The sequence below is a fragment of the Littorina saxatilis genome, linkage group LG9 (assembly GCF_037325665.1).
Source record: "Littorina saxatilis isolate snail1 linkage group LG9, US_GU_Lsax_2.0, whole genome shotgun sequence".
In the NCBI taxonomy this organism is placed as follows: Eukaryota; Metazoa; Mollusca; class Gastropoda; order Littorinimorpha; family Littorinidae; genus Littorina; species Littorina saxatilis.
The window spans coordinates 20,256,711-20,269,000 of NC_090253.1; the positions used below are offsets into that span (position 1 = coordinate 20,256,711).

The following is a 12,290-nucleotide window of genomic DNA, read 5'->3' on the forward strand; positions in this document are numbered from 1 at the left end:
TTATTTCTAGATCAGTGGGAAATTTTCAAGAACAGACGCTTGCATTTGGATGTGTCCAATGATAGTAGGTTTGGTTGTGATCAATCAGAATAATGTAGGCAGGGATGTCGTTAGGCGTCGGACATCGGACATATAACGATAAAAATCCCCAAATGTCCGATTCACATTGCCGCATGTCGGTCAGATGTCCTATCGTTTTAGCCTGAGCGTGGTCATTGTCCGACTCGATATATCAATCAATCAATGAGTCTTATATCGCGCATATTCCGTGGGTACAGTGTACTCCATTCCTTCAGACAGCGCGATATTCGTTAATTTTCATTTCAAGATACAAATCTTCTAAAAGACCGAACGCTCTCGTGTTCAGCTGACACTGAAGTTGCCAGTGCCGCGTGTGGATATTTTCTTTTGTCGGGAATTCCCGAACCGTCTGGTACAGCCACAGAGTCTGAGATGCAGCGCACTGATCTAAACTGACTAGTGCATGCTACAGGAGTACGGGAGACAACTCCAACTGACTAAATTTGTCGTCTGCTTTTGTTTTCGATACGAGACAATTATTTAGCTTGAACACCTGCAACGGCTCGTAATTTCCGTGGTTGTATAAGAGAAAGGGAGAATGTACGTTCTGGGTTACTGATTCCGACAGACCCGGCATTGGTTCAAAACAACCTTACTTTACTGTATTTTTTTTGTATGGATTTATGCAGTATTTTTCTGATTTTGTCGCATGTTTCATTTTAGTAAAAGTTTAGTCCAGAAGCCTATTTTGCGTTAATATTTAGGGTCTGTCGGAATCGGTGAGCCAGAACGTACATTCTCCCTTTCTCTAAAAGGCTTACTACGAGCAAAAGAAAAAGAATCAGTGATGCATGTGCTTTTGATGTGATCTTCTTTGAAATTATGATGACTACAAAAACTGACTGATGTGTTTTGTTTGTGAATGATGAATATATGTGCATGATTGCGTTTCGCAGACACAGTTGTCATGTGCGTTGTAATTGGCGACGAATGCTGGATGATTACTATTTTTGTGCCAGGATTACTATTTTGGGGGCTGAGCATTACTCCAAAACACTTATGGGGGTAAACAGGTCTGACTGCTTCTGTTACAAATAAATTTAAGACAGTGTTCCTATCATACCTGTTTTTAACGGAAATTTCTGTAACGACAATATTTGACCATTCTTTTTACTCACAGACGGTGCACTGGACATCGACGTGAGCAAGCTTGATGACAAACTTCTCCAGCTTTTGGCGTGGCAGAGACTGCAGCAACTGCTGCCCCCCTCCTCGCCACATGGGTCCTCCTCCTCCTCCCCCCACGGTAGTGGCAAGAAAGGCTTGCTCAACGGCCTCTTGACACCAGGTAGGTTTATGTTTGTGCTACCTGCTATTTGAGGCCACTCAGATGAGAGGGTACCTCGTAATAAATGACACTTCATGTTGGCTTTTTGTGTTTATTCTAGATCTTCTTTCTTCTTCTTCTGCGTTCGTGGGCTGAAACTCCCACGTACACTCGTGGTTTTTTTGCACGAGTGGACTTTTACGTGTATGACCGTTTTTTACCCCGCCATTTAGGCAGCCATACGCCGTTTTCGGAGGAAGCATGCTGGGTATTTTCGTGTTTCTTTTTTTTTTTTTTTTTTTTTTTTCGTGTTTCTATAACCCACCGAACTCTGACATGGATTACAGGATCTTTTTCGTGCGCACTTGGTCTTGTGCTTGTGTGTACACACGGGGGATGTTCGGACACCGAGGAGAGTCTGCACACAAAGTTGACTCTGAGAAATAAATCTCTCGCCGAACGTGGGGACGAACTCACGCTGACAGCGGCCAACTGGATACAAATCCAGCGCGCTACCGACTGAGCTATATCCTCACCCTGTTTATTCTAGATCAAAATATAACTCGTAAGAGGCCACCTGCAATATAAGGACACTTTTTCTGTTGGCCCAAAGGGTGTCCTTTCATGGTAGCTGGCACTAATACTCGGGGTCCATCCCAGTACTGTGGGTGCATGTCGTTCTGCCTCAAGTGTGAATTCTGGCAGTATGAAGGTATGCTGTGGTTGAATAGAGAAGGGTCCATCCCAGCGTCATGGGTGCATGTTTTGCCTGAGATACAAATTCTGGCAGTTTGATAAGCATTCTGGTGTTTTGAAGCAAGGAAGATGTAATGAACCAATTACTTTTAACAAGAATCTGTGACAAGGGTTGAGCATGCAGCCAAAACTGTGTCATGGTTGATAGCACTAACAGAAAGGGTCAACTTTCAGCCTCATCTGAGAAAGAAGTCATTGATTTGTTGGTCATAACTTGGTGAGAAAAAAAAGCTTGAGTGCATGTAGCAGTAAAGAGAGCAAACAAGCAATGCCAGTTACAGAAGCACAACATATACAAGGATGGCAATCTTGAATTCCTGGGAATTGGCCAAGTAAAAACACCTTATTATATTTTATAAAAATTTGATGTCTTAGGATTTAGTGCTGCAAAGCTTATAGAATACACTGAAACAGAAATGTTTTTCAACCAACCAGGCAATTCTGACGCGATTCACAAAATACTGCTTGTAAACTGAAAGAACAGGAAACTACCAGCTTTCTGCTTTGTTTAAGTGACTGTAATTATGATTTGATGTGCAGGTGACAGCGAAGTGCGGGCACGAGCAGTCCTGTGCCCGCTAACAGGCAAGGGTCAAGCCATTGCCATGCCCTTTCGCACACTCAGCATGGGCACAGGTAAGTTGCTTCACCTTTTGTTTATCTCGGTAATTTTTATGGTTATGAGTTAACGTTTTTTTCTTCTCTATGGTGCCTTTTTAAGGATTCTGTAGGGTTGTGAGTTTCTGAACATGAAGGATGGATGAAGAACACATTTTGCCAGTATGGATGCATGTAGAAATGCATAAAGTCTTTCGCAATGAATGCGAGTTGTGTTTTGGGTTAATACAGTTTTTAGTCAATAACTAAGTAATTTGAATCTGAGCCCTGAGCCACAGTTTCTGGCAGAGGTTTCAGACCCACATGCAGCAATGTTTGTATGAAGCGTGGGGTGAATTCTTTCTTTGTTAACCTGTCTTCGATTTGCAGGTGCAGACATGGATGTTCCCCTTTTGCAGTTTGGACACTGCAACTTCATCTCCAGCAAGCATGCTGTCATTTTCTATGATGAGGTAAATGTACGCGATCTTCTGTAAATGTCTCTCCACAGTTCACTTTAAAGATTGAAGAGTTTTCGATGGGGGTGTGGTCTCAGGTGACATAAATGATCATCCTCTGTGTGTCTCTGAGAGTGTGTGTGTTCGAGTGTGTGCGTGTCTGCGAGTATTTTATCACTGTATCAGTTTTTGTATGTCTTTTCTTTGACTAGAGAAAGAATTGGCTGTAGGGGGACGATAAATCAGCGTTTTGTCAGTCATTACAGTGATATGATCCAAATCTTGAGAAAAAAATAACATTTCACTTTTTTAAAACAAAAAAAACTTTCATTGTCTCTGTTTTCAGATGACACGACACTTTGAGCTCCTAAACTACAGTGACTTTGGCACGACGGTAGACAACGTTCTGTACTCATGTGACTTCTCTGACAAGCCAGCCACTACCCCTCAGCCCTCCCCTGTGGTGGCCGCCGTCAGGGAGATCATCGGCAAAAACAAGAAGAAGAAGGCGCTAGACGTAGAGGAGGACTCGAAAGACAAGCGATACATCATGTCTGCTAGGTCTCGAGAGGTCAGTTGTGGTCATCTTAGTTATCTATACACCCACATGTACACACACACACACACACACACACACACACACACACACACACACACACACACACACACAGTGACACACAGTGACACACACACACACATGTAGGAAAGAGAAGATTAATACAAGGGTTTTAAACAGTTGCTTTCAGTTTCATAAAGCAGAATTCGTGTTGTGCAGGGCTGGTGTTGTTCAGTCAATTTGTTTTAGATATGATGAGGAAATAATGTAGAAATGGATGATCTGTTTTGTATCTGTTGTAAAACAAAGAAGAAAACACACAAAAAACAAGTATAAATTGCTGCAGAACACAGTGTGTGAAATCAAAAAAATGTTGTCTGATATTGTAAGGTTTATTTTTGACTGTATCAACTAAACAACAGTGATCTGACACCACAACATTTTGTAGGGTAAAGATTATCATTTACTAGATAAATTATGAACAAAAAGTTTTGACTCAGGAATTTTGGATATTTTTGGTCTACCCTAACATGGTTCAGGTTGTCATTTAGTCATTTAACACATCTTGCAGCCTGGGCGACCGTGTAGCTGCAAAGCCAACAGCTTCATGATGGGCGGAGGCAGTGGGGCAGGCTGGGAAGGGACGGCAATACTGCATCATGGCAGCTACATCCGCGTGGGGTGTCTCCAGTTTGTCTTCAGCATCGTTGACCAAGCGTCACAAGAACTTCAACCACCACCTCGTGTTAAACCTCCAGAGCAGATGTCGCTGCTCAAAACACACCTCAAGGCGGCTCAGTGATTTTTTTTAATTGATTTTTTATTTTATTTTTGTACAGCGAAGAAATTGATTCAGAAGAGTCGCACTGTTAGTATTGACAGATCACCCATCAAAAGTTAAAATGTTTGGACATAGTCACTAGAAGAAGTCGTGCAAGTGAGGTGGATATTGCTGTGGTACCTCTCATTTGAGACCTCAAGAAGTCTAAACAATATTTGGGTCTAGAAAGAGAGGGAGTCCCTGAAGCCAAGATAAGTGTGATGACACCGTGAAGAGAAATTTAAAAAAATAAATCAGATCTAGGTGTGGAGGTTTGAGGTTTTGCTGTACATCGGCATTTGACAGTGTGAAGTAACTACATGGAGAGTAACTGATTACTGAGGCGTGACTGAACAAGCACACTTCGAAATTGCTTTGATGTTTGTATTTTTCTGAAAAATGTCATCTTGTCGTTCAGGGTTCAGGCAGCAGTTTTGTGACTCCAAAGATAAAAATGAATTTGCACATGTTTGGTGTTTAATATTTTAAGGTCATAAATTATATGCATTAACTTCTTGACGACAAGAATGCATTTGTGGCAGAAAAACTCAGTGACACATCACATCATTTTTTACATTTTCTGATTTTACCATTGTTTTGTGGGTTTTTTCTCTCTGTTGGTATGTATCTTTTTTCTTTCAGTTGTCAAATTAATTTTATGAACTGTGATCATATTTTGTTTCATGATTGAATTGATAGACTGAAAGATTTCAGCAAGCATAGTCAACCCTGAAGTATCGAAAAGAGGTATCATTGTACCTATCTAATTGTGTGAAAAAAGTAGCGGAGTCTTGCTTTTGGATAAGTAGCACATTTTAGTCATTCTCCTGATAGAAATCATTTGTTGCGATAGAAAGTCTTGAGAACCATGAGTAGAGTTCAGAGCACAGGGGCTTTTATCAAGGTGGCTGAGTGGGGACAGTCAATGGATGTGACATCCTGTTAAACCCTCTCCTGAAAAGGGACGAAGATTGTCAAACGTTCAGGATATGTAGCTCAAAGGGGACTCTGCGGACGCTATCATCAGCCAGTGGGTATATTGAGTTGAAATATGTCTTTCTCCTTGCGTTATGAGAAGGTGACTTCAACTGACTTCCCACACATGCACTTTGGTACAAGCTCCTGTGGTTCAGAAATCTCTGCAAGTTAGAATGTTCACATTTTTGCAGTTTTGGTTTTCTTTTATATAGACTTGCTTCAGGAGCAGTAACTTCACTCAGCAGAACACTGTTCGCTCTGTAAGCACGCCTTTGGTGTTTCATAAAATGTCTGTTGTTAGCGCTACTAGTTTATTTACTACTGCTGCTTCTAGTGCATCCCAGTTCCTTTGTTGCTGCTGATACTTCAGAGCCATCACTCACTTTTCTTCAAGTTTTCTTTAAAAGCTTTCTGAGAGAGAAATAAAAGTCACAAGTCTAAGGAACATTTCTGATGTGATGCTGTGGCATACGCTTGAGTGCTAAAGTTAAGAAAGTTTTTGAGGCGGTTCTTGTGTTCGTAATCTGATATTGATGTCTGTGATATTATTTTTCAAGGTTGACCTGTACAGGGTTTTGCTCCTTCCATATCCCCCACTCCCCAAGGAAATTGAGTCAGTACTTTTCGCAATCACTTTATTTACGATGTGTTGTTTTGCATGGTGCATGTGTTCAGCTACTTAAAGTTAAACACAAAAAAGTTGGGTTTATATTGAAGCTTTGACATATTTTTGTTGACCACGTTGATTTTCATCTGCTTTTGTTGTATTATAATACTTATTTCTTTCCTTGCATGTAAATGTGTGTATTCATCTGTGTATTCCAAGCAAGCAATATAGTGCCACTAACTATCATGCTCATAAAATTGTGCTTAAATGTTGTATTGCAACTCGTCCTTAAAGTCTTTTTTTGCCTAGTTAACAAGAGCAGTCGCTGAGGAAAGGGATACAATTCTTCTACATCTGTAGTCACAATCGCTTACAGTCACACTTGCATTTTACCATGATTTTTTTCATGTTGCATTTTGATGAGCATCATTTTGTTATAATTACTGTGTGATTAGTTATTCTAACCCAAAATGAACAAGTGAATATTACGCCAATCTTGTCACTAGTGTTAGCATGTGTGAGCATTGATATCCACTCTATGAGTCTCTTTACAAACTGGATTCAGTGTTAATCTTTGATAAGAACAAACATAAGGTTATTATTACTCGCGGATTAAAACACATGCACCATAGTTTTGTCAAATGGACGAACCAGAGCCAAAAAAGGTGCATTTCGGTTCAGAGATGGTCAAAAGAAACATGACATATAGTTGACGAACTCGAAAGTTGTCTTGTTTCTTGGTAATAGTAAAAGAAACTTCAAGTTTTTCAGAAAGAAAAATAATGATTACCTTTATGCACGTTTATAGGCACAGGATTTTGTGCATTTATGTCATACACACACTCTCACACACACATCTTTTCCCCATGTTTCAAACACTTTCTGAAGCATATTCTTTCGGTGGGAACAGAGGATGCAATGTAGACTGTGCTCTTACATGTGAGAGCTTGCTAAATGTTTCTTTTCTGATTTCATTGGTGTTAGTTGTAATAGCAAAGTTAAAAAAAAGTAGTACATTCTCATGGGTTGAATAAGAAAAGATAGAAGGGAAAAAAAATGAATTAGTTTTTTTTTTTTACTTTTTCTTTTCTGTTGTTTTTCACTTGCCATGTAACAGATTGAAAGTAGTTAAAAGAAAGGATCTTTTTCTGATTTAGTGAGTCATAGTAATGAGTGTTTTGACTGCCAGCTAGATGGATGTTTGTGAACAAAGAAGGTACATCTTTGAAATTTGACACACTTCTAGGATTTGATGACCTTCAGACTTGACCCTTGTCTGGTTGACCCAGGTCATATTTAAAGGTCAGAGCAGTGATGCATGCATACAAAAATGAATATGTATTGTTTTCTCCAACACTTTTCTTTGAAACTTCACATGCTCCTATGGTTTGATGGCCTCCAAACATAAGCCAAGTCTGGTTGACCTGCCTCAAGTTTCAAGGTCACAGTGAAGTCCCCGTCGCGATATAACCTTCGTGGTTGAAAACGACGTTAAACACCAAATAAATAAATAAATAAAAAACAGTGAAGTCAAGTTTGGGTTTCCCCCCGCGGGTTAGGGGGAAGAATTTACCCGATGCTCCCCAGCATGTCGTAAGAGGCGACTAACGGATTCTGTTTCTACTTTTACCCTTGTTAAGTGTTTCTTGTATAGAATATAGTCAATTTTTGTAAAGATTTTAGTCAAGCAGTATGTAAGAAATGTTAAGTCCTTTGTACTGGAAACTTGCATTCTCCCAGTAAGGTAATATATTGTACTACATTGCAAGCTCCTGGAGCAAATTTTTGATTAGTGCTTTTGTGAACAATTGACAAGTGGCTCTATCCCATCTCCCCCCTTTCCCCGTCGCGATATAACCTTCGTGGTTGAAAACGACGTTAAACACCAAATAAAGAAAGAAAGAAAGTTTGGGTTACAATTTCTTGAATAGTTTTGAAACAATATCTTTGAAACTTCCTATACTTCCAAGGTATGATGACTTCTGAACATGACTAGAGTCTGTTTGATCCTTTTTATGTTTCAAGGTCACAGTGGGATGGAGTTTGGGTTAAAATAAAATTAGGTAAATGTCATTTTCTTTGATGGTAATGGACCTACAGCATTACATCATTTGTTTCATATTACTTATGGCAAAGTTGGGTTGTATGAGCATTTGCTTTTCTTTCTTGTTGTAAAAAAGGAATCGAGCTATTGTCTAGAAACTTGTTCTTTACCTGAAATTTCAGGATTTTGTTTGAGAAAATGCTATTCATCAGTGATGTCTCTCTCTACCTGTGAACAATCATTCCATGATGCATAGATTTGTGTTTTGTCCCTTAAGTGTGTGGTGCACAGATTGTTCACAAAATGTACATGAGCATGTAAAGTTTGTAAAATAATTGCAAGGAATTAGACATAGATGTGTTGAACATATAAAGAGTGTACATAAAAAAAGCAAAGAATTAGATATATATATATATATATATATATATATGTACTTAGTCTAACGACTCCACAGTAGAATATATTTTAACACAGTGTCATCTTTTGTATTATATCATAAACAGTGTACATAAATTATTGTCTATTGAGATTGTCTCTTCCTTTTTACCCCCAACCACCCCTCTCCACTGGACTTGTTGCATTGTGTCAAATTAAATCTGCAACATAATAGCAGATACATGCATACTTAATGTTTATTTGTTACAAAATGAGTGTCAAGGATGTTCATGATCACTGAATGATTTATAGGCATGTTTGTATTTTTTTCCAAAATTTGAGTTGTGTTTTGCCAACCCTGATTTGAAACCCGACTTTATGATGTATACTTACAACTAGATAGGGGTTGGCAAGAAAGTTAATAAAAAAAACAGTTGGTACAAAATAAAATTGTGTTCCCAGTTGATTGTGTTTGAGGAAGCGCTTGGATAATAATTTTAAAAAAACACCCTGCATGTGTGGTGGAAGGCGAAGGCAGACACACAACACAAAACGATGTTTTGAACAAAAACTCCATCTCAAAACGTCAGGGAAACACATGTTTTTAAAGCAGGGATGTCACATGCGAAACGCACTGATGAAGCGTGATGCATGTTTTTACAGAAATATCGGTCAGTGTCAGCTTGACCCGTCCAGCTACCGCCCTGTGTTCGGATTTGTAAACAATACGGCTGGCAGTGCCCACTGATATTGCCTCTTGTCAAACGTGACAGGTTCCATACTCTAGTTGCAGGCATGGGAATTGTCCGCCGAATTTTTTGTTTGTTCCGCCGAAAAAGCAAGTGTCCGCCGAAAAAATAAATGGGGGAGGCAAAAATGGTTCTAAAAACTGAATTTAATGGCAAACTTGGAGCTTAGATGTCACCAAATTGCACCATTTGGGTTCTTTGGAGAAAAAAATTCCGAGGGGGCATGCCCCCGAACTCCCCTAGCAGGGCTAGGCGCTTCATGCCGTGGACTTTGCCATTACTTACAAATTGTCAGCCTTTTTTACTTTTTTCAATTCCCATGCCTGTAGTTGGGATTCAGGGGCCCGGTACTACCCTGAATCGGTAGCGCATCTGGGTAGGCCATTTTTTTCTCTCCGTGGTGCCAGAAACCGAGTCACATGAGCTGATTGTCTGCGTTCATTGGCTGACTATCAAAACGTGTTTGAGACAGTGACAAAAGGTCAGGTGTCATGGCTACTGTCCCGAATGACACACGATTGCTGACATTTCACCATTGCCAAAAGAATAAACAAATAAGAAATAGGTAGAAAATGAATGTGAAAACTGACTTTAATTGGTGATCAGTATGTTCTATACCACTAACAAATAATCTACTTACACATAGCTGTTTGGCAAATGTATGTTGCATGGGACACACTGACATGAAAGTGGAAGATGTTTTTCCCTCTAGAGAAACTACATATCAAGTTACACTTTTTGTGCTCTTCCATTCCAGTTGGCAATCAATTGTTAACGCATGTTATTAGAAAAAATAGAACGAAAACAGATTAGATAGAATGAAAAATGTACTGGTGATGTCATTTGGGACATACTGACATGAAAACGTCACCTTTTGTCATTGTCTCGTTTTCAAATTTTAGAGCATGCTCTAAAACCCTAAACACGATGCGAAAACACGAAAAGTGTTTTCTGAAACACATTTTTGGGGATGTCACATGGGAAACACGCTGTTTTGTGTTTGTTTTGAAAGAAAACACTGTTTTGTGTTGTGCGTCTGACATGGCCTTTACACTCGTACTCGCATACACAAGAGCTTCAGATTATTTTGAGTGTAGCATCAAATGTAAATATGGTTGACCAGGGCTGATGTGCATGAGAAAGTAACCAATGGGGTGGGACTGGGAGTCTTCTTCTTCTGCGTTCGTGGGCTGAAACTCCCATGTACACTTGTGTTTTTTGCATGAGTGGAATTTTACGTGTATGACCGTTTTTTACCCCGCCATTTAGGCAGCCATACGCCGTTTTCGGAGGAAGCATGCTGGGTATTTTCGTGTTTCTATAACCCACCGAACTCTGACATGGATTACAGGATCTTTTTCGTGCGTACTTGTGCTTGCGTGTACACACAGGGGTGTTCGGACACCGTGGAGAGTCTGCACACAAAGTTGACTCTGAGAAATAAATCTCTCGCCGAACGTCAGGACGAACTCACGCTGACAGCGGCCAACTGGATACAAATCCAGCACACTACCGACTGAGCTACATCCCGACTGGGAGTAAGCTGCAGGGTTGATATCACAAACAAACAGATATTGAGCAATCTGACCCAATGGCTGGCTCCCACCCCCGGTTGGTAACTTTCTCTGGCACATGATCGAGCACTGGTGCTAATTGAAACTGACCTGTACATCAAACCCATGCCTACATCACTTGTGTTCATTTTATTTTAGGGAAGTGAGTGGGAGTAGAGTTGTTGGCAATACTCACACTCATTTTTGAACAAGAACATGTTTGTGTCATCTTGAGATTAATGTCTTAATTTTGACAAACTAAAGACAAGGGAAGCACACTTTACACTTATACAACCTGACTGATAAAACAAGGTTTCAGTTGTAATATCCTTCCTTTTTCTTGCTTTTCAGTACCAGTCCTGTCATGCACCTGTTGCTTATAGAAGCTAAGAAAGGTTCATTCATATTTCAACAGTACAAACATTCATTATTCTAAATGCTAACCTGAAAAACAACAACAGCCTTCAAATGTCTAAGATTAACCGGACTAAAGAATATGACGGGTAGGGTGGTAAATCTGATACAGACACCATTAACACACACAAAAACCCAAAGCTCTGCAGTGTGGAAAGGGGGGCGGGTACATTCTCTACACGTATTTTCCTCACGGAAGCTACACTAGGCTACATCCTGCCCGCTGACACACCAAGACGCTGCAGTGTTTCTCTTTGTGTGGAATGAGCCAAAGGCTGCTTAAACAGTTTTCATGAACTAAATCGTCCTGGAATTCCCTTCCCAACTAAACATGATCGCTGACAAGGAAGCTTGTGACAAATTTGTCTCGAGGAGCTGCCGAATGTTTGACATCGACGTACAGACTGAAATACACTTGGAGAGGATTGTATTGCCTCTCGCATTTGCACGGAAAATCCCTCAACGTTCATTTCCCGTTGCAGAATCTGCCAGAACAGTTTTACTCGCTGAAAGACGCACCGAAAGTTGTACAGTTTTATCAAACCTACCACTTTCTCCTCGACCTCAATACGGAAGTGCAAGTTGTTGATCTCGTTGCCTCACGCGTGGCCCAAACTTGCTTGGCGACCGATGTACATTCAAGATGGCTGGCTAGCAAAATGGATATGCAGGGAGAATATGTTGCCGACATCGACAGATACGCATTTCTCCTTGGTTCTGCTTTGAGGAACGACGACTCAGACCAGTTTTTCTGTATATATGATTCTATAATGCCAAAAGACTTACCAGACGCTCAGGTGAGAGTGTGTTTTAGTCAAAGTGTGCTGGGATTGGAATGCGTCTCGTCTTGTCTGATTTTCCGCTGTTTTTAACATTTTCAGAAAAATCAGGAAAGCATTAGACAATCGGTTTCGAAAAATGAGAAGAACATGATTCTTTTGTCTGAATCATTTTACTTCAGTAGGTCAATTAGACCGCCGATGGTGTGATCTAAGATATTTTTGGATGTACAAGTAATGGGGAAGTTTGTGTTGC

At 40.2% G+C, this 12,290-nt stretch overlaps 1 protein-coding gene across 1 annotated transcript in view; it reads left to right on the forward strand.

Annotated features, from left to right (window-relative positions):
- Positions 1-8,989, forward strand: part of LOC138975558 (PHD finger protein 12-like) — a 33,184-nt gene extending 24,195 nt beyond the window's left edge. Inside the window, exons 11-15 of the mRNA XM_070348269.1 lie at positions 1,202-1,369; positions 2,645-2,740; positions 3,092-3,174; positions 3,506-3,730; positions 4,287-8,989. Of these exons, the coding sequence (XP_070204370.1) occupies positions 1,202-1,369; positions 2,645-2,740; positions 3,092-3,174; positions 3,506-3,730; positions 4,287-4,517 (803 nt within the window). The 3' untranslated portion in view covers positions 4,518-8,989. The remainder of the gene's footprint in view (positions 1-1,201; positions 1,370-2,644; positions 2,741-3,091; positions 3,175-3,505; positions 3,731-4,286) is intronic.
- The last annotated feature ends 3,301 nt before the right edge of the window (positions 8,990-12,290 follow it).